Below are 22,822 nucleotides of genomic sequence, written 5' to 3'. Positions count from 1 at the left end.
AACAACACAGCCTTCATTGTTATTGTTGTTCATTGTAATACTAGCATTAGCTCTTTATTTTGAAAGCTGTGACCGGAAGCGCTCCAAGTTGGCTCCGTGTGGCTTGACTCTACTCTCTGTCCCGCAAGGTCCCGCAACTGGCACAAGTTTAGGATCCGTGGGTGGAGAAAAGAGGGGGGAATGAACAACACGCCGCCAGGATTACGGTTGGTGTGTGGACTTCCATTTTCTTTCACTTTGTCCACTTTTGGTTTCTGGGATTAGACTTTTGATCTTTCTGTGTTGCTGGCTGGTCGCTGGACTCGCCAAGGGACAACAGCAGCTCCGTGAATGCTCTTCCAGAAGTATTTGCAGTGCGGGGTGTGTTGGCATCACTTGTTTTTGACTCTTGTTTGATTTTTCTGATTTATTGTCCATGTAAACAAAAAACAGACGCCGCAAAACCAAACAGGTTTGCTTGGTAAAAACCATGACCAGCAGAGGTTTATTCTTAGGGTTTAAAGTGCCCTGTTTGTCAGAATAATCCAAGTGGACCTCAGAGCACTCTGTTGCTCAGAGCAGCCAGTGTAAGAAATAAAATGTGAAAATGTTAGAGAGGGAAGAAAAGCTGTCATGGTCCTTTACCTCGCTCGGTGCTTTGTGTTTTTGTTGCATGTTTGCCATCTGCATTGTGTGCAGCAGGGGGGCTTTTTCGCTGACATGGCTGTGTAGGGATTATAATGCAGGAACCACATGCCCCCCAAGCCATTGTTGGCCCCTGTTGTCCTTTTTTTACTGAGTGTGTCGGTTGATGGAGGAATAAAAGGGAAAAAATGCATTGACATGGGCTTTCAGGACACAGAGGGAGGGACAGGGGGTCAGTTGGAGATTTGAGAGCCTTTGAATGGTGCCAGCAGCAGACGGGCCACGAGGGCCCAGAGCAGCCCTGGAGTTAAACGGGGAAGATCGACAAGCAAAACATGTCTTTAAACTACATCAAGAACTTCTATGAGGGCTGCGTAAGTAGATCGCAGAGACACTTTACTCCTCTCAGGATGTGACGTGCAGACAATTGTCCCTCTCAAGGCTCCAGATGAAAAGACATCGATTGTTTTCATTCTCAGCCGCTTCTTCTCTTTCTGCCTCCGTGCTGATGCAGCTCAGTGATGGATTTGAAAGCCAAATGGCTCTTTGCTTGTCAGAGTGTCATCACAGCCCTTTTGTGGTAAACAGGACTCGGTGTTAGTGTCAGCAGGGAGCAGGCGAAGAGACGAGCGGGGAAATGTCTTGTTTTAGGGCCTCAGGGAGCTGCTGCACTCACCTGCCTGACAAAAGCTGTTTTCTCTGTCTCAGACTGTGTGTGTTGCACGTCCGTGCCGTTTGTACGCATCATGTGTGTTGTAATGTGTGTGCCGTTGGTGCTTTCTGACATTGTCTCTACGTGTGTGTGTGTGTGTGTTGCAGCTCAGGCCTCCTACGGTCATAGGCCAGTTCCACACCTTGTTCTTCGGCTCCGTGAGGATGTTCTTCCTGGGAGTTCTTGGCTTCGCCGTCTATGGCAACGAGGCTCTGCACTTCAGCTGCGACCCCGATCGCCGAGAGCTCAACCTGTACTGCTACAACCAGTTCAGACCCATAACACCTCAGGTACTAGGACTAGACCGGACTAGACCAGGCTGATTCCACAGCAATAAATTCTAAGATAAACTACCTGCATCTACAGCTGCACATAAAACCGTCAGAATATTAAAGCAGAGAACATAAAGATATAGACCATTAAAACCTCCAACAGCTACACCAATAGAACCAACAACTACAGTAACTGAACATCACAGGTTGCAGGTCCTGGTGATGAAGACATAGTGTGTGACTATTGTCATCAACTCTCTTCCATCGCTGACTGTCGACATAAGCTAAGCTAACCTCCCAGCTGATCATCAGCATGGTAGTTTTCCCTTAAGGGTAGAAAATGCAGTCTGGTTATTTAAAACCAGTCATGGGATGAAAAATAAATGTGCAAATATTCTTTTCCCTGATTTATTCCAGCTCCATCTCTCCATCACTTTTCTGCTCCTGTCAGTCACTGCTCATAATGTTTGCTTCTCCCATCATCATCTCATGAGTCCTCCATTCTTTACCTCGTGGCTCATCCCACCCCCTTTGCGTTTCTGCCCTCTCCAGGTGTTCTGGGCCCTACAGCTGGTAACAGTTCTCGTTCCTGGGGCCGTGTTCCACCTGTACGCCGCCTGTAAGAACATCGACCAGGAGGAGATCCTCGAACGGCCCATGTACACCGTCTTCTACATCATTTCTGTTCTCCTGCGCATCATTCTGGAAGTCATCGCCTTCTGGCTACAGAGCCACCTCTTTGGCTTCCAGGTCTGTGAACTTTGAATTCTTTCAAACTTCTGAACTCAAGAGGTGCTGTCCGTACATTTTCAAGTTATTTAGCATAGTGAAGTCAAGAAATGCCTCCTGGGAGGTGCCAGAGGTTTAATCCTTCACACCTGCTGGGCTGCCAAAGCTTCTCGCTCTAATTCGTCATAATAGGGACTAAGTTTTCTGGGTCCCTGTACTCTCTGTAGTCATGGCATCTTCTTCTTTGAAATTCCTCAAATCTAGAAGCAACACACTGGTTCTCTGTGCTGCCGTAGGATTAACACAGTTTATCACACAGTTACAAAGCTCTGGGGTTGCAGTTCAGGCAGTTACCGCCTCATGTTTCTCTCTTCATGTCCCAGGTCCACCCGCTGTACATGTGTGATGCCAGTGCTTTGGAAAAAGCCTTTAATGTGACTAAGTGCATGGTGCCCGAACATTTTGAAAAAACCATCTTCCTCAGCGCCATGTACACCTTCACTGTGATCACCATAGTTCTCTGTATCGCTGAGATATTTGAGATACTGTGTCGACGGCTGGGTTATCTCAACAACCAATGACACGCTCGTACACGAAATGACTGACGCTGCTTCTCTGCCCGTTTTTATCGGCTCTTCGTCAGCTGCTGCTGGACACTTAGCGAACAGGAAGCTAACTTAAGAGCGAAGACTCACCTGCAGCCCATCGAGACTGGGTTGCACTGACAAGTTTGAGAATGTGCAGCAGTGTCAGAGCCGGCAAGTCTGAAATTTTCTCACCATGTTTGTGCCCTTAACTTCAGAGTGAACCCCTGTGGTCGGACTCAGATACTGGCTGTGTCCCAGGGTTTTATATGGAGGCGACAGGCCAGAGAATATGCACCTGTGACTCAGAACTGTTGGGGGATGTGATAGAGACATTTCTGGGTGTTGTTTTTCACCAGGATGATGAAACAGAGGTAACAGCTTTATGGTTTGATCAAGGTCAGATTAGAGCCTATGAAAAGCCCCATTTGTCACAAGCCTGGTGGCCCATAACACCTGAGGGTCCCTGATCCCTGTCCTTGGAGTTGTACCTCAGATATTATGCTCTTATGGAAGAAACACCCTGGAGGCATTAGCTGAGCCATAACCATGTCCCAGTACTGACATTAATAATGATGACTCTGTGTAAAAGGCAGATGAACACTGCAGCTTAGCTTGTTTTCCAGGTCCTGGTAAGTCCGACTGTAGAGCCGGCCATAGACATCACTCGTCTTATCCTTCAGACTCTGGGTCAGTAACTGCACCCATGGGCGAGTGAATTGCAGATGCCACTGCTTCTGACACTTTGATGTGCGACAGTTATCGCTTGCAATATGTGTCTGTTATTGCTTCCAGCCCGATCTGACCTTTACTCCTAAACCTTTGCTCTGGACCTTTGAGGAGATTGTTCTCCTCCTCAGATCTGAGCGGTTTCAGTCTGGAAACCATCTTCAACTTGATTTTCAGAAGCAAGAAAGGGTCCAGAAGGCCTCCAGTGTCCTGTCCCAGAGAGGTGTCAACAAGTGGCTCACTACCTTACTGCTGCCATCACTAAAAATGGATGAAATGTAGTATTTCACTCTTTCAGGGTGAAGGTGCCCACTGAGGAAACAACACTAATATGAGATGGGCTTAATGTAATAATAATGGATTCGAGTGTCTGAAGGACCTGATTTATTCAAAACGAGTTTTAAAATTTGGGTTACAAATGTGCTGGAATGAAAATATTGAAAATATTTAATGGTAATTGCAAAAGTGGCAGAAATAGTCAATGCACAATATTTACATATCAATAAATTAACATTTAGTGGTGAATTTTTGGGAGAAGTTCACAGACTTGATGCTGAACTGCCTAATTTGTCCCAACTTTACAGCTGAGACTCAAAGGTTAAAAACATCCCTGTGCAAAGAAAGTGACAGTCTGTGAACGTTTCAAGACTCACGGGTGTCCCCTAACCTCTGCTCTCCTTAGCAGCATTTCCTAGACCGTAGAATTAGACATGAAACTTATGTCATTTAGCTTTGGTGTCACTGTCTGTGATTTGAAAATGATTACCTCTCATGGTTGGTAATACTTTATTATTTTGTATCAGACATCCATCCAACTTTTGTTATGATGTGTTCAACAATCTGTTTATCATCTCAGGTACAAAATTGAATTACCAGACAGAAGTGGATCAAAACCTCAATTCAAATCCTTCTAAACCCCAAAATAAGCTTTTCCAGCAATGAGGGCCTGATTAGTGTGACGGGGTTTAATAGGGTCTGAAGCAGGTACGTGACTCCTGTGGTTTGGGTTCGTCTCTGGTGTCTGTGAGTGGAGAGTGGTTTTAATTTTGCCTCGAAAAGTTCTGTCACCAAGATCTGGGCCTTGATTAAATGCAAAGGACGAATTCCACATCTGTTCCGCTGGAGCAGGAGAATACGGTGTGTAGAAGGGTTTCATCATATCTGATGCTGGATCATGAGCCCAGCTCATAACATTCATTATGGGAAGGACTGTTTTTACTCATTTTCCTGTTTTGAAGGCACATCCTATCAACGTTGGCAACCAAGCTAGTTGGCCTACCAGCTTACAGCCAGGAAACAACTAGAATGGATCACTACACTGACTGACTAGCCTGTTTCCAGATGGTTAGCAGATTAGCAGGTAGTTTGTCTGTAGCTAATCTGTGACGCAGCCTGTAGCTCGACATATTTCACTGTGTGGATGAACAGGCTGTGCCACTTTCTGCTGCAAGGACAAAGGCCAACCCTTCAAAATACACATTTAAGGTGATTCAGGTTTTATTTATTTATCTAATTATTTCTCTATGGTCTTATAATAAATGTTATTCCAAAGGCTGAAACCTGCAGGCCAGTCTTGGTAAAGAACATGAATGACTGACTCACAGTTGGTACCTTGGAAAGAAGAAGGTGTATTTGACAGGTTTGAATCACTGAAAAATAGCAGGAGTCTTTAACTGTGGACACTGCAATTTCCTCTTCTGGGAAAGACTCAGCTGGAAACTGCACTGAGCTGTAAAATATCCCATTGAGCTGGAGATACATTGGCATTGTTGCAGTACTATTGTGAAGTATTTACAAAACCAGGGCATGTATCTTTAATGTGTGTTGATGCTTCTTTTGACAACTAGTATCAGGATCAACTATCAAGTGGAAAATGATCTTTAATTTTCATTTTAATTTTTTTACTGATGTGTGTTTTAAACTCATTTTGTCTTAATAATGTCACAGCTCTGTCAAAGAAAGAGGCACATTTTATGACTGATGAACATATAGAGAAAACTCTGTTTACTGTAGGTGACCAATACCTGTTTTGTCTTGAGATGATTAAAAATGTCCCGAAATTGTTTGTGTTTCAGTTTTGATTGATTTATCTGACCTAATTTCAACATGTCGAAGGATCTGACAAAGCAACAATATAAAATATATATATATATTTATATAAAATAGATTCTTACCAGTGCTAATGCCTTCACTAGCTCCCACGAAAGGATGGGGGGAGCCAGAAAGCGGGTGGCCTTGGACCAGAGTTGTTCACTGGTCCATCAGTCCCCAGAATCCCCCAAATTCATCCCATCACCACAACCACTTTCCAAACCTCATGATTTTGTTTCCATGTCATGGCTCGCTATAAACTGGGCAGCATGGACCTAAAAACCACACACAGCCAAGTTTTCCATTATGTCTGGGACCAAAGAAAACAGTAGCACCCAGCATACAGGCCTCACAGAAAGCCTGGAGAACATGAAACTGATTTAGTCCGTCCCTGCCTCAAACAGATCGAAGTGCTCAGGGCACCAGGGGGTAAACAGGTGACCTGTGCAGAACCGAGCCAGCCTACTTTCCTAGAAATGCGGTTCTGCTCAGTTTGTTCTGCTGGTTTTGATTTGCTTTGGTCAGTATATCTTCATTTGGGTTATTTGGAAACTGTGGCTTGTTTCCTGCAGTTTGGAGGCTCATGGTTTTTGCTGTCATGTATGTGATGTTTTTTTTTTCCAGGATCGGCACTACAAGTAATTTCTCCACTAGGCAGTCAGTCTCAGTTCCTAAATACATCATCATCATCATCATCATCATGTAGTTCATTTGAAAATGGCATCCAGATGAATCAACGACAACGTGTCTAAATCTGTGTCTGATTATTAGTAAACAAATTATACAGTTTAGGAACCAAATGTTATTTGTTGTCAGTAAAATAATGGTTTTCTCTAATAGCTGATCAAAAACAATGAGCAGATAATATTTTGATAAAATACCAAAGAGCTTTTTGTTTGAGGCTTGTCTGTTTTTAATTGATTTATGTTTTTAATTTAATCTATTTGTGTTCGGGCTGTTTGGACAGAAGTTAATCAATAAAGAAGTCCGACTATATGATCTATCAGATTTTATCGATACATCAAGGTGTTTGTCACGAGCCCAGGAGAAGCTTGATGACGTCATCTGTCCCGCGTAGGCGGACGCTCCCATTGGACAAACACGCGGAAGTGAGCAGAAGTCCAGTGCTAACAATAACAAAGGCTGCTGCCTCCTCGGCGGATGAAGTTCTTGTGGTTCTGGACGATTTAAGCAGACATGGCGCTACCGGCTCAGCTCAAATCCATCCAACACCACCTGCGGACCGCACAGGAGCACGAGAAGCGGGACCCGGTGGTGTCTTACTACTGTAAGTGTGCGTGCTGGCTAACGTTAGCATGCTAGCCTTGTTTACCTGGGCGGGTTGTATGATACCTGAGCCCCTAACTCTGATTTAGCTAGTGAAAACTAACACTTTGCACTTAACTAAACGGGTCATACTGGTCAAACGAACTGGACTGGTTCGAACCGTTAACCAGCCACCGTTAAGCAGCCTGAGCTAACGTTAGCTGGTAGTGCTAGCATTAAACTCCATTAGCCGGCTAACGCTCTTACGTCATACAGGTGATCCAGGGGTTGAGTCATGGCGACTGGACTTTCAGTTTTTAGGTCGAAACGTTTCACAACTCATCCAAGTGGCTTCACCAGTCTGAGAGACAGCTGGTATGGGATCTCTAATTTATCTTCCGGGTTGGTTTCAGTGCCATAGGCCCACTAGGTGGGCTATGGAAATCAGCTGAGAGTCGTTGGACCCAAACAATAAAACAGTAAACGATAGAAGTGAGCTCAGGTGAGGGTCTAAGGATCTAATGGTGGACTCATGTGACCCCTCTGATCCACCTACTGGCTGCAGAGTGCGTCCTCCCTGGGAGACATTTGATTTGTTCCTTAACTTCCTGGGAACAGATGAAAGAGCAGCCTGGTGGACTGAAGACAGGTTATGTCTGAGTTGAAGATGGTTTCGGTTTTTCCACTTGGACATAGCTTCCCTGACCCCTCTCTCAAACCATCTGTCTTCTCTGTCCAAAATATCAACATCACTGTCTTCAAATGAGTGTCCTGCCTCCTTTAAATGGAGGTGCACAGCTGACTGTGGTCCTGAGGAGCTGCTCCTCCTGTGGTTGTTTGGTTTCTGAGACCTGCTGTGCACAGTCTTCAGGGGAGTACAGGTGAGTTTCAGGCTTCACCTGCCCTGGTCTCATCCTGATAACTTTGGCAGGACTCAGTCCAGTCTGATGTGTTGAGGTTGTTGATCAGTCTGCCCAGCAGGTCTCAGCCAGAGTACCAGAATTCCCGGTCCGGCTTGTTCCTCCCTTTCAGTCGTGGCTCACCTGTGCAGAGTGGACTCCACCCACTGCCCTGCAGGACCAGGTCATGCTGAGTTAGTGCATCTGTATCACATAGTGACTAACAGCCTTTTCCCAGTGACTGGTTGTCTGATTTTATATGTCTTGTTTTCTGTTTCTTCTCCTTGACCTTTGACACCTGAGGTTCTGCTGCTGTGACACTGTCACCAGGTGATCGCTGAGTTCCTGGCCTGACACCAGACCAGTTATACAATGAGGAGCAATAGGAACCACTTCAAACAAGTGAAACAAGTGTTCAGCTCTAAACTAAACTACCCATATAATCATTATTATAATATTGCCTGATATAGGTTCTACGTCTGGGCTGCAGAACTTTATTAATAACAGTTTTGTAGACCTGGTCACTGTAGTCCTATTTTGACTCAGCCAGAAATACTTAGAGACTGAATTGTGAACAAGTCCACAGATGCAGATGTACACATCATGGCTGTGACATTTTGTGTAGTAAGAGGCCAAAGCGCAGCCTCATTTTCCATGAAGGAGCAGGACAGACTCTCTGAGACACTTGTGATTACTGTGCCCAGACCTGATATCAGCAGGGGTCTGGTCCTGACATGGGAGAGCTGCACCTGCAGACGAATGGAAAGGGGAAGCACAGCAAAGCTAGTTCTTTTTTATTTCGCCAAACTCAATGAATTGGGTGTTTACTTCATCTGCTCTTTAAATTCCTGTTTACTTGGATTTTACAGTATTTAATGGTTTTATTGTGGAAAACTGTATTTCAGTAATTAGCCTTAATTGTTAATGTGGTCGGCTGTCAAAGCCTGTTTGCTCTGTCCTTAGCTCAGATGTTTAGGATTCAGGGTCAGTGGTCTCTGCCTTGAAGGCTTGAACCTGGATACTTCACGAAGCACTTCTTTACCCACTGCGCCTCTGTGCCGCTTTAAAATGCACTGACACGAAAGGAGCATGTTGAGTGTGTAAGGTCCCGTGTCTGTGCAGATGCTGCCAACGCCTTTCAGTGTTAGCGTCTCTGAGTGCTGTCATCTTCACGGTTGTCATCATCTTTGTGGAAGAAATGTCAGGAATACTGTCCCTCGCTTGTTTTTGTCGTACCTGCACTGAAAGCAACGGCTGGTTCTCACTGAGCACAGGTTAAGTTTACCAGGAACAATTAAAATGCGGAAAAAGATGCAGGGAAGTAATAAATGACCCGTAACTGACAAACTGGAGCACCGAGGACGTGACTCTTACTGCTCAGAATGAAAAGAGGAGCCAGGCAAACGTACATGGGTGTTTCTGTTAAACCCAGAAAAGCAGCTGGATGGCTCATTACAGCTGTATTTATAGAATATCTCTGTGGATGATAGACAAGATCACAGCACCTGTCTGCACTTATCAGCTTCTCAGTGACAGCATGTGGTGTGAGCAGCCTTTACTCAGACCGCCAGGCTTTAGCTTCCTGTTGGTGTTCCAGACCGTCTGTGGTTAAAGGACATTTGGTCTCGTATCACGAGGCCTCGCTGCCCCGTCATGCCAATCACGTCTCAGTCATACAGCTGAGTTTCCCCCATCACCGCTGAAGTTTCACATGGTTCGTTAATATTCACAATGAAATGTAATTACTGCAGCTTGCACTTTCTGCAGATTCAAGGCTGTAATTGTGGCTAAACACTGTAATTACCATTTATCCACCTCTCACATTCTGAAATTAGCTTCATGCAGCCTTTATAACAGTTTATACACTAAAACACAGGCTCCTAGTACCAATTCCTCATATTCTAGGGTCTCTCATCCCCACTTTACATGGAGGGACAGTCAGCCCTGACCTGTTGGAAACGGTCATCTTTGTTCTCCTTTGTAGTTTGAGCCTGAAGGTAATTCCACATTAATAACCTGTATTCACATCACATTAAATTATCGCCTGTCAGTCATATAGTTTGCTCATGACTGCAAGGATCTTCCTCTTTGACTGGACATTAAATAAGAACCAAAGATCAGGGAGTTGTGCTGTTTTAGTGGGAAAGCTGCTCATGAGGATGCTCGTACCGTGAACACTGCTGGTCCATCCCTGGTCCATCCCTGGCAACTTTATCTCAAAGCAAGAACAAGTATTCTCTCACTGAGGTTCGATATTCTGAAGTGACTGACGGGGCTTCTGGAAAGGACTAGAGAGTTGGATATATATTCAGGAGCCACATGTCTGATGTGTTCTGAGTGGGACCAGTGATTTAACCAGACCACTGGAGGTCAGCAGCACCACGTGTCTGGGCCTCTGAGCCTGTTGTCATGAGAGCAGGAAGCCTGGCCTGTGGGGGAGCGTGTTAGGAGTCGTCCACGTCGAGGCATCATGGAGAAATTGTGATAGATGCATTTCTGTCTGTCGCTCTGGAGAATGAACAGGATGGGAGGATCAAACTGTCCTGCCTGATGAAGTCCGCTTTAAAATATCCAAACAAATGAGAAGGAGGGAACCTGCTCATGTGCAGCCAGGTTCACCCAAACAAAGTGGATTGGCTGAACAGATGGTTGCTAATAGGACCCTCCAGGAGAGTTTGGCTTGGGCAGACTGGAAATCTGACAGGTGCTAATGAACGCTTATGTCTGACAGAGTGTGTGGGTGTGTCTGATAGTCTGGTGTTATTTTAAGCCTTTATTACAGACGGTGATGTGTAATGTTTGTCAGAAAACTACAATGTGTTAGTAAATGACTTTGAAAAATATAAAACCATATATTGGTGGGCTATTTTCCCAGATTCCCTCTTTCAGCAGGAGCCGATGGGCTCTTCATAGGATTGTTGACAGCAAGGAAAATGCAGGAGGGGGCCGAAGTCTTTTACAGTCAATCACAAAAGGAGATTGGAGTTTATTGAAGTCTATTACAAACTCTCTTTTTATCTGGCAGCACTGGAAACCATTTATTCAGCCTACAAGACAGGGCTGCCGTCTTTTTGTTGATGCATTTTGTCCATCACTCAGCATCAGCCTTGCATCAGCAGGTCTATCTAAATTAGCCTGCTAATGCCGGCCAATATTTTATCTCACCTCCATCCCAGAACAGGCTGATCAATAGCGTGTTGAGTCCCAGCCATGATTCTTTTAGCTGTAATGAAGCGGTATAATTGAGCAGCAGCTCCTTGGCGGACAGCGCTTGGCTGCCTTTCAGCCTCCGCCTCACAGATTGGATCTTTGACATGATGAAGAGTCTGTGCAGCTGAGGCTGAACACAGGAACCCCGTCTGCCTCTGGGGGGGACAGAGACCCAGTCCTCTTCACTTTGTTTTAATTCTGCCTTAAATGCATTTGTTTAGAAGTCTGCACTTTGTTTAACGTTGTCCTGTGTAATAACGTCCTTGTCATTCATGTGACAGAGCGATTCTACTGGCCCAGACTCAGATTGGCACCGATTCTCCATGACCGATGTAAAAATGTCGGTGGCGCTGTGCCGGCACTTCTAATGCTGGTGTTAATTCTTCACGCTGAGCTTATTTCCCTGACAGCTGTAACTGAGGTAGAATTTAGTTGTTCATCTGTTTCATCAAACACTTTCTGAGATCTGGACACAGGAAAACCTCTGGAACCAAACAAGCTCCAAGAAGTGAGGAGCTAAAAGTCCTTTTGGTGGTTTAGTGTTTGAGGAGCCACAAAGAGCAGCTAAATTAGACGATAACATCAAACCTGTTTCTCATCGCTGTGACGTGTGAATGGAAGTGGGAAAGATGTGCAAATGGAGGCTGCAAAACATGAAACATGCAGGATCTTCTTCGTGTTTTTCGCATGTGCTGGGTCTAAAATTGCCTGTTTGTGACAAGAGGATAAGTTAATGGGATGTGACCCTCAACAAATTCCTCACACACACACATTCAGTGTTATATCCTTGCTAACATCAGAGCACAAAGCTGCTTTACTTGTTTGTTTGTGTTCAGGGGCAGCAGTAATCCTTTATCTGAAGATTATCATTTTTGTACTGATGAGTGATATAAAATAAAAAGGCTACTGGCAGCAAACAGCATTTTTATCCAGCTCTGATGAGAAGAGGTGCAGCAGAGTGGAAACCAGCCACAGATAATAGCAGCCTTAAAGGTTATTAAGACCATTTTTAAACACTTGTGCACTTCTTCATAGTAATTTGACACAAATAACACAGGACCAGGAGAAATGTTGTCTGCTCACCACATGAATTATTCATAGCAGCGTCAAAGTGGTGCTCTACAATCAGCCTGCATTCATCAGATGGTAACAGTCAAAATGACCATTGTTACTGCTGATTTCTATGTCACAGCTACTAGTATGTCTCATGAAGTAAAACGAGTCTTTAAGCCAAGTGCACCTACACAAACCAGAAGTTCAGTTTAAATATGTTTGATTGGCTGTCCCTCAGGCTCACTGTGTATTGAGATGAGAGGTTTAGAGGAGGCTCAGAGTCAGAGATACCAAATGTTTGCACTCGAGCAAACAGTTGAGTCTGTCCCTGGTTTGGTTTGGTGCCCGGGAGATGCACAGAGACGGAAGGAAAACCAAGAGCTTGAACAGAAGGACGTTTCTGTCTAAGCTGAACTCAAACACGGGCACGTGCCCAAACACTTGGAGTTGGTGCATCTGTTGGTGCTGTCTCACAGCTTATCTGTTCTGCTGCCTGTTTAGATCCGTCGAGAGCTCCACCACACGGAGGAGAGATCTTGTTTTTCTTTAATCACATTTGCAAGTCAGGATTTTCACAGTGACTTATCCGACTAACCCCAACCTGGTGTCTGACCTCAGATGAGTAGGAAGTAATCGATCAGTTAGTCAGTAATGAAAACAGTTGCTAGTTGCAGCAACAACCTGTTGTAGTGATCTGCCAGAGAAAGATTAAATCAGCATCTGACTTTTAAACGGTCACAACAAGAATTTACTTTGGCAGTCTTGGGAATGAAGTGCGACTGAAAATAGACCTTAGCCAGAAAAGTGTGAACAGTCCTGCTGGTGTGAGTGAAACGGGCCCCCAGTACCTGTAGGGACCAGCAGGGGGCTGGGCTAGTGACCCAGTCTTGGTCCAGCTGTAGTTCTGGGGTGTCCTCCCTGCTGTCAAAGCCTTCTGTGTTGCCACTCATTGTCTGTGGACAGTGAATGTTGTGCTGAGTGTAATAGCACAAAGGATGTCTTTGTCACTTGATGACTGGCTGACTGGCTGCTTTAGTAGCTAAGGATTTGCAGACTGGTGGTCTCTGCACTGCCTGGTTAACTGCCTCAGTGCTTCCACATGATTACATGCATACATGTGTGTGACGCTGGTGGTTTTTGGAAATGTTGAGTGGCTTCGGGCCCTGGCAGCCCGGCGGTGACTCCTCTCCATTCAGCCCAGTGAAATGGGACATTGTTCTGTCAGCAGAGCGACACTGTGCCTCAAACACTAAACATGAGGCGGAAACACCACGCACGCTGCAGAGTACAGTAAAATCTGTCTGGACGGCGCCTGAAACGAACTTTGCCACATGACAACCCCGACGTTACGAGGTTCGAAGTGGTAATTGGTTCTTCTGTTCGTGGTGCAACAGATGGTGGAAGTTTGAGGCATCTGGAAAAGGGACATTTTCTTCATCTCCTAACATGCAGTTTTTTCAGTCTGTCCCTCTCATAGATGGAGAAGAATCTGACTGCAGAACTAATTAACAGATGAGGCATTATGGGAGTTGGAGTTCCAACAGTTCTGGCTCAGGTGGAAGTTCTTTTGATTGTCATCCTGGTGCATTTTCTTTCTGTTGTAGAAAGGAAAACATGGGTGGCTGTAAAAGCATCGTCACAATGAGTGTAATGAGTTTTCCATATGAAAACTGTCTTCCAGATGCAGCAGTGAAGACATGTTCTAACCCTCTTTCTTCTTGTCTCCCCCACCCTCTGCCCCTGCTGCAGGTCGGCTCTATGCCATGCAGACCGGGATGAAGCTGGACAGTAAAACGCCAGATTGCCGAAAGTTCCTGGTCAGACTCATGGACCAGCTGGAGTCGGTAAGTTCGTCCTGTTTCGGACCCGTCTCAGTGCTGTACCTGTAGTGATAAATGTGGTGTTGCAGACGTCCATGTTTCTGAGCTCATGACTTATCAAAAAGAGACTGCTCACTTTGACAACAGCACAGGATCTATTTTGTAGCAGCACTGGAGCCTTCAGCCTTATCACACCATCAAATAACCAGACTGGATTGTTTGTCTGTGTTTTGTTTTACAAACCTCATAAATCAAGATACGTCAACACGTTGACGCAAACATCCTGTGAATCTCATGTCTATTTGTAACTTTGCCTGAAATGACCTAACACAACTTCAAATCTTTAATGGTACAGGGAGTTGTAGTCCAATATATCGTGATGTTTACTATACAAAGCCTTTATATTACCGTTACAGCTCGGCTTGTGTTGTACCTTATTTGGGCCTGGTCTAAGTGCACTCAGTGAGGCCGGTGTTAGCGTTTACTACTGTTTGCAGGTTGACGTGCTGGGCTTCTGAGAAAATCACTGGATACGCTGCCCTTCAGTAAAATGTTTCATTATTTGTTCTACGTGTGACAGAAGTTCAGGACACTCTGGACTAGAAAATCACTCATAGTCATAAAAATCCAGGTAGGATTTTAAGTGTTTACCTCCCAGTAATGTTAGAAACAGATAAAAATACATCCGAAGAGAATTCTGGGAAAGAGAGAATTTGTTCATAAAGGATAATGGCATGTGCAGTAGTTTTCCGAGTACATCACAGGTGTGCAGAGGTGAAAATGCTGCTGCAGTGCTGTTGGTACACTGCTGCTGTTTGAAGCCACCACAAGGGTGAGCACACACCGCGGAGCTCTGATGCTCAGCTCTACTCTAATGAGTGCACACATACACTGAAGGCAGCAGGTTGTGGGTCTGGACCCCTTGGACCCGGGCCTTCCTGTGTGGAGTCTGTGTGGGTTTTCTCCTCCCACAGTCCTGATGCAGGACTCACTTTATTGAGCGCTCAGAGCTAATTAAAGGAGGTGCAGTACAGGGATGAAAACGTGCACACACAGCTCCAGCCTGGTTTTACAGAGGCTCCAGGGATCTTCATTAGCGTCACCCGCTCTGGCTGCCTCTCCCATCAGGAGTCACATCCGCTGCTTTGATGAGGGTGTGTGTTCTGTTAGTCCTTGAGGCAGATTTGGGATTTGTGAGATTGGCTGATATTAAAACAAATGCTTCTGTCCTCTGCTAATGTGGCCTTGGAGTGAATGTGTTTATGTCCTTAGTTCTTTATTGTCAGGTAGTGTAACCTCAGGGTGGAGTTAATGCAGGTGGGGCCGCCTTCAGCTCACTCGTTCCACCATGTAGGAGCAGTGGGTCTGCTCTGAGCTCTGAACCTCAGACGCCCTGAGTCGTTAGTAGGTCGACAGGTAAGTTGAGAGCTTTGCCTGCGCTGGCTCCCATCTCACCCGTGTACCTTACCCACGGACCCCTGCTCCTTTGGAGCTGCAGTTTCACAACAAGATAAAGATACGAGGAGCGAGGTCTGGATGTCCGTTTGCCAACTGGATGGCACATTTTGGTCCCGGACTATAGAAGCTGTTTCTAGTCCATAAACCTTTGGTCTTACAGTGTATTTTAATGTGTTTTTGCAGCTTGTCTGTTTTCAGAGTTTTCTCCACCTACCCACTTCTGAATCCAGAGTTTTCTGCGTGGTTACAGTAAAGAGTCCAGCTGTCCATGCACACTAAAAGCTTCTCAAGCTGTTGCTGACAGCAGCAGGCCACCACACACAGAGGAAAGTCCTCCTTTATTCAGGACTCTTCCTTATTGTTGTGATGAAGAACAGATTTTGCTGTCAAACATTTGGTCTTTTGAAACATGGGGATGCCCTGCGGTTTCTCTGTATGTTCCACTCCTTTATAAACTGTTGCTGGTAGTTGTGACTCATCTCTACACACTGAGCGAGCTTCTCCTCCCCTGGTGACCTGGCTCCAATGCACAATACACGTTGGACTCATTAATGCTATTTTCCACCATCATTGCAGGCGCCAAGGCTTCGCTCTCACTGGGACGGTGGAAAATCACTTGTTTGAAAATCATTTTCATATGGCTCAGGGAGGGAAATCACCAGTCAGATGCTGCTAAATTTAGAGCTTTGTGTCGCAGCAAGCAAGACCCAGGGCCTTTCTGCGTGGACTGCATGTTGTAGGTGCGACTGTCAGAAGTGGTCTGGATAGTGGATGGGCCACAGACGTTACATTTCATTTTTAACCTTAAGGAATTTAAACCTTTATTTATTCTGTCCTTTATTTACACTTGAAAGTTGAGCTGATATTAATCTGATGAACTACATCCTGAGCGCCTTTATGAATCAGCCAGCTGTTGAAATGGTGTTTACCTGGCAAACCGTTTGCTGCTGGGAATCTTAGTGTTAATTATATAGTAACACCTGTTACCTGCTATTGGGGGGTTATTGAGATCAGAACCTGCCTCGGTGTCTCTGATGTCTCGGCTTATGAAAACATACTCTAGCAATTTGCTGCAGGGTCCTTTCCTGCACAGCATCTTAGCTTTTAGCTGTTAGCTTTGTCTGAACCATTCCTGTTATTTTATTCTGTTAAATCTGACACAAGATATGAGAAATGTTATTTCAGTGTCCTCTCCCTGTATGAAACTCTGTAGACACTGACCTCATTCTTAGTGGAAAATAAGCTGCTTGCATGAATATTTCACTTATTGTTGTGCAGGTTTGCTGTAAAACGCTGTATGCTGAACAGGTTTTTGAGCAATGGGCTTGAAAAAGATCTGATCCTCTCCTTTAAAGTTTGGTCTCCAGTCCAGTGGAAGTTTCCTTTCATCCCAGGTTCTTTATATTCCCTGATCGGTTTGTCCTGCTTCATTCTGCACTGGGCCAGTGCTTTTACATTCCTCTGCACACAGAGGTTGATTAAGTCTGTGAACAGTGCATCTATTCAGGCTGGTCAGGGTCCACCTGCTGGAAGGAACCATCATGTTTGCTTTAGTTGTTTTACAAGAAACCTGAAGCCCTGGACGGTGTGATGGAGAGAGAGAGGCAGAAAGTATTTTATGTGGAGCAGGACTTACAGGGGAAAATGCCCGCAATGCAAATAGAGACGCGCTAAAAGGGACCAGACACGTTTAAATGAAATAATAAATGAACACATCCAGGTGTCTGTACTTGTTTCACCACTCCAATAAGAGCTGTGCATGTTTGACCCTTCACAATAAAAGTCAGCAGAACTTCCCTACTGGAGTTTTAAAGTCCGTTTGTTTTTGTTTTCCAGATGAAGAAGGAGCTGAGTGACAACGAGTCCATCACCCAGGAGGTTGTTGGTAACGCCCACATTGAAAACTACGCCTTAAAGATGTTCCTGTACGCCGACAACGAAGACCGAGCAGGACGATTCCACAAGTAAGAAATGAAGTATCAGCTCCATGTGTGTGTGATCACCGTCCAGCTGCAGACCAGCTGCTCACCTTTATATTTACTCCACCAACAATATCTCCTCTTGTTTCCTTTCTCCTTTTTATCTTCCTCCTTTTCTGTCTCTCCTTTTCCCTTTGTCTCCTCTGCTTTGTCTCCCCTCACCTCCTCTTTTTCTTTCTTCTGCCCTTTCTGTACTCTCCGTCCATCTTTCCTTCACTAATTGTGTTTGAGTCCTCTGATCTCCTGTTTCCGTCCTCCCTCAGCTCCTCTGCCTCCTCCTTTCACTCCTTCCTCCTGTTAGTTAATGAAACGTGTTGCTAATTAGAAAACCCTTCGACTTCGCGTGTCTGTTGACTGTAAGTGATTACAGCACCGCTGACAGTCACATCTGGCTCTTGTTTTATTGTAATGGCTTTCAGACACACACACACACACAGACAGTGTGTCCTTTAAAGACCACTAAATCCTTTCAGCCTGTTTGTCTCTTAGCAACAGGCGTGTGTCATGCCCAGCCTCTTCGTATGAGTGTTCATGCAGCATGTTTGTCCATGTGATAAATCCTGTATGAGAGGATCTTGTCCTGTTGTGTAAAACACTCACAGCAGTGACTTGCTCAAACAACCAGGTTGCAAATCAGGAGCTTTTAGTTTCAGCCGTTTTATTAGAGCAACATGGACAACCTGCTGGTGTTTCTTCTTCTTCTTCTTTCTTTCTTTCTTCCTGGAGACATTTCCACTCACACGTCAAATGTTTTTAAACCAGAAACTAAGTTCAAGTTAGCAAGTGAATTAATGATGATCCTGGATTTCACCAAGTAGTTTTTCCTCTAGTGTCAGTTGGTGTTGACTTGGTTCTGTGTCAAAGCTCCACTGTCCGGACGTGTCGAGCTGAAAACTGAATAACATTGGGCTTGTTTAGGTCAGAAACCACCTCAGCCCGCGGGGCTTGGCAGGCTGTCGATCTGTGCGTCTGCTCTCACAGATGAGTGTCAGATACCAGAAGGAATGTGATGATAAAAGTGTTTGAACTGGAGTTCACGTCGAGCCGGAGTGTTTTCTGTTGTGCAGCTGATTTTGTTTTTAATCACGTTAAAGCTTCGTTTTTCTAACCTTTGTGCTGATGCTCTTCTCCTGTGTCGGTGCCTCCCTAACCATTTCCACAGAAACTGGACCACTAGAGAAAAAGGTTCCAGGAGAAACCAAGAGAAGGGAGAGAGGTAGAAATCAGAGACGGTAACCGAATAGTCCCACATCAGCCAGATGTGAACTTTGATGTGTAGGGTTTAGTCTTTAAATGATTTCTCTTTGGGTAGCCGTTCAGTTTTCGGTTTTGGTACTTGGATACTTGGACATGAGAAAACATTTCAGGACTGATTCAGCTTTTTAATTTGATGATTTGTAATCATTAAAGAATCTGTCAGATCTTCCTCTTGTCCTCTTTTTAATCTCTGGGTCTGTTTGTCTATTAGGGGGACTATCCTTGTCTGAGTGGAGGGTGTACACACAGAAAAACACTCTCAACCAACCAGCAGTAGTTATGAGAGAAAAATTAAAGTCTTCTATTACATAAGAAATATATGATGATGTAGTCCCACAGCGTCCGCACGTCAGTTTCCATTTAGGAGCAATAGGGAACCAGAGCAGCAAAGTGAGTGAGCATGATGAATGGCTGCAGGCGACGCTCTGGACTTGTTTGGGGTGTAAATAACGGTTCTGAAGCTCTGCTGTTTCTTCAGTGCTGAGTAACTTTTCTGTTCCGCTGATCAGGGAACACAAACATCCTGCAGTTTTTACGAGAAGCAGCGGTCTGCACTAACAGGACACAGGCCTCAGCGCTGTCACCCCCAACACACACACACACACACACAGTAAACACAGTCACATACACATTTAAGGTACACAAACAAACGTATATACAGGCCACATGTTAAGACACACAGATGAAGGTTTATGGGAAACACTGGTGAAATAAGAAACTTCCTTCAACATGTTGCAACCACTGCTCAGTAGCTCACACTCTGCTGCGCTACAAGGAACCCCTTCATTTTTCTTACCTTGACTGTGTGTGTGTGTGTGTGAGATGGGAAAATTACCTCTAACAGAGCGCCAGTAAAACTTGGCCAGTGGCTCCTGTATTTTTCTCCTCTAAACCCAGAAAACCTCAGCCTTACACGTGGAGCCATTACTATAATAAATGATTGGATTTAATAACAAGGCTGGATATGATGTGTGTTTCCAGTAAGGAGGCATCAATCCAACCGTTTCTGTCCTGGTATCGGTTCTGATGAACCCAGAGTATCTGCGACGCAGGGTACAGTGCTGTCTTTATCCCTGGGAGGAATTATTTTAATGTGGGCTAACAGAAGGTCGGGCATTGGCTGTGCTGCTAAAAACAAAGTGCATTAAATGTGGCTGATACCTGACACACTTTCAAATGTCAGTATCTGTACTTCTCAGGTAGAGAGTTCGGTGTGGAGTTCTGATCCATTAGGAAACACGCACCTTTACCCAGGTGTTTTTAATGATGTTGGCGCTGCATTGGACAGTCACGTACATGTGAGCAGGCATTGAGTTTGTAATGTGAAGATCTCAGGTTTCACCTTTCGCTCTAACTAACACCCTCGGGTCAGAGATGATAAAGAGAGCAGCACACTTATCACATTCATATGTATGACTATTGAAGAGGTGGGGTCATGGCAGGGCAACAACCCACTAATGTGGATCTACACAACAGTTTGTGGTGTGCTCTGCTGGTTTGGTATCAGCAGTGAACTGGGAAAGACTGGTCAAATCATTTTTTCCCTTGTGTAACTTTATAAAATTGCACTGTTTATTTTATTGCCTCATACTTCGGTGAAACACTATGAACTAATCATTTTGTTTGTTCTCTTTCTTAATTTCTGAACCTCCTGCCTACACTTCTTCCTCCCTCCTTGCTCCCTGTCGTCCTCCAGGAACATGATCAAGTCTTTCTACACCTCCAGTCTGCTGATGGACGTCTTATCTGTCTTTGGGGAGTTGTCAGAGGAGGTAAGTGCTCTTGATAGGATGGGAATCAACAGAAGCACAGGAAAAACCACATTACTGTAATGAATTCAGAGAGTTGTTAAAGGTTTCAGAACCTTGAAAATATTAATACAATTAGTGCAATAGAGTGTAAACTTCATTTATCTACAGTTTTGGCCTGTTGGACACTTTATAGACCACATTAATAATCAGGAACGAGCTCCTGCTGGACTAACAGATAATCCAAATTACTGTTTTTGTTGCAGCTCTAACTAAATGTGTGTCGTCGCACTTTGTGACTCCCAAATATAACACACATCACCCAGCTCCATCTCCAAATATATACACACTGAGTCCGCTATCACACAATGAGTCCTCAGAGAGCCGGGGGGGAGGACTGTGCTCTGCAGACCGACACTTAGGGCTGATTGAGTTTCAGGCAGTAAAAAGAGGTTTTCAGCAGTTTCCCACCTGAGCTGAGTGGAGTCACTGATCTTCTGTTGGCCCACATCCTGATCCAGACCTTTAATACTGGGCTGCTACTTATACCTGCCTGTAGTAAACATCCATGAAATATGTAAGTAACAGGCTGAAATGACAGCTGTATGTCAACAATAATAATAATGTCAATATACATATTCACTGGTCAGTTAGAAAGCAACAGGAGCAGGTAAAGGCAAGTGTGCAACAACAAATCACAGCGTGGATTTTCCCGAGGATGGATCTGAGTAGCCTGGTCTCTTCAGAGAGACTGTTGAGACCCACAGGAGCCTTACTGACAAAGGCAGTATGTGACAGGATGCCATTCATTGTGAACTGAACCCACAAAGCCTGCTGATCTGGCTCGCAAAGTGCCCAAAGGCCTTGGTCAACCTGGCAGCAGCTGCTCACGCTTGTTTTGTTTCCATCTTGAAACAGAAGCAGTTTTCTGTTCCAACCTGAGGTAAAAGTACTTTTGACTACATGGAGGAAAACCTTCTAAATTCTCTGCACTGGCACTTTAATGAGCTGCTGGGACTTGATCAAGAAAAGCAGTGCCAGGAAACACCTAAAGCACAACCTGTTGCGTGCCAGTGTAGTGAGAAAATAACTCACACTGCAGGCTCCCGACAGAAACCTCCTTCCTCCTACCTCCCCAGTCCCATAGGTGTGATCATCTTGTTCCCTTCGTTAGCTCCACAAACTACTTCAGGAGCCATTATCCAAAACGTGTCTAGGTGGCCGTGGAGTTGGGCCGTGTGGCTGAAACTCATTTGTTAACTGTCCTGTAGCCCCAAAAATCCAGGATCGGTGTAAAATACAGTGTAAACCATCACAGACAGGTATGTGCTGAGTTGAATACTCAGCTTTAATGCAGCTGTCACTTCAAGTCAGTCATCCACGGTTGGGCCCTCCCTGTCCTGGCAGAGTCCAAGTTTTGTTTAGTTTTTCTTTACATTGCTTCAGTGTGAGTCACAGCGATGACCTTAATCACGATGTCTCTAAAATCCCTTTTCCTTTCATGGGGTGGTTTTATTTCAGAGATGACTCACGTTTAGCCTCTTTCTTTACGGTAAGAACGAGGCTAAACAAACACAGCCGTACCTCAGAACAGGCCTCCATTGTTTCTGAGCGGCTGCTGAAAACATGGCACTTATCGGGTACAAGCAGGAATTTCTCCATTCAGTCTTATCAGCGTCAGACCAGCAGGAACGTGCTGCCTTCGGGTGTTGTCACCTGTTCAACATCCTGCGTCTTTAAGCCGCTCTCATGCACCTTGTGCCAGCCTCACCCCAGTTAACCCGCTCCTGTCTCGACTGACTGCAGTCAGGCTTACGCCATGAAACAGAACCTTTAGGATGAAGGTCTGCCTGAGCCCTGCTTTCTTCTGGTCTGCCTGATTATGCTCCTCACAGTCTCAGCCCCTAATACTGATATTTGTCAACCACTGAGCACTGACAGCTCATTCCTTTTAATGCCCCAAACAGCCACCTACGTTTTATTACCCCTGCTTCCACCTTACAGCGTGGCTAATAACCCATTTATTCCTCGCCACCCCTACCAGAACATCCAGCACAGGAAGTACGCCCGCTGGAAGGCCACCTACATCCACAACTGTCTGAAGAATGGGGAGACGCCTCAGGCCGGGCCCATCGCCATGGACCAGGATGAGGAAGCAGGTGGGACACACTGATACATGAACACACAATCCTGCACTTTCTTTGAGGAACACTTTCTGTTTTTCACATGGTTTTGAGTGTGTGTGTGTGTGTGTGTGTGTGTGTGTGTGTGTGTGTGAGTGAAGTTGTGCATTCAATGCCTTATCAGGTCTGAGACTTGAAGGAAAGCCTTGCTGTTGAAACTTGAGACTATGGGAGATTAGAAGTGTGCAAAGAGCAGATTAGTCATAGC

At 45.1% G+C, this 22,822-nt stretch overlaps 2 protein-coding genes across 6 annotated transcripts in view; both read left to right on the top strand.

Annotated features, from left to right (window-relative positions):
• Nucleotides 1-5,447, top strand: part of gje1a (gap junction protein epsilon 1a) — a 57,694-nt gene extending 52,247 nt beyond the window's left edge. For all 4 annotated transcript variants that reach the window (XM_026308228.1, XM_026308225.1, XM_026308229.1 and 1 more), the window contains 3 exons: nucleotides 1,444-1,626; nucleotides 2,161-2,358; nucleotides 2,721-5,447. In XM_026308228.1, coding sequence (XP_026164013.1) covers nucleotides 1,501-1,626; nucleotides 2,161-2,358; nucleotides 2,721-2,918 — 522 coding nt within the window. In that variant the 5' untranslated portion in view covers nucleotides 1,444-1,500 and the 3' untranslated portion in view covers nucleotides 2,919-5,447. The remainder of the gene's footprint in view (nucleotides 1-1,443; nucleotides 1,627-2,160; nucleotides 2,359-2,720) is intronic.
• A 1,491-nt stretch (nucleotides 5,448-6,938) lies between these two features.
• Nucleotides 6,939-22,822, top strand: part of vta1 (vesicle (multivesicular body) trafficking 1) — a 30,768-nt gene continuing 14,884 nt past the window's right edge. For both annotated transcript variants that reach the window (XM_026308269.1, XM_026308270.1), the window contains exons 1-5: nucleotides 6,939-7,029; nucleotides 13,919-14,013; nucleotides 17,284-17,411; nucleotides 20,380-20,455; nucleotides 22,476-22,590. In XM_026308269.1, coding sequence (XP_026164054.1) covers nucleotides 6,939-7,029; nucleotides 13,919-14,013; nucleotides 17,284-17,411; nucleotides 20,380-20,455; nucleotides 22,476-22,590 — 505 coding nt within the window. The remainder of the gene's footprint in view (nucleotides 7,030-13,918; nucleotides 14,014-17,283; nucleotides 17,412-20,379; nucleotides 20,456-22,475; nucleotides 22,591-22,822) is intronic.

The sequence above is a fragment of the Mastacembelus armatus genome, unplaced genomic scaffold (genome assembly GCF_900324485.2).
Source record: "Mastacembelus armatus unplaced genomic scaffold, fMasArm1.2, whole genome shotgun sequence".
NCBI lineage: Eukaryota > Metazoa > Chordata > Actinopteri > Synbranchiformes > Mastacembelidae > Mastacembelus > Mastacembelus armatus.
Note: the sequence above shows the minus strand (reverse complement) of the source record. Positions and strands in the feature narration are given on the sequence as shown.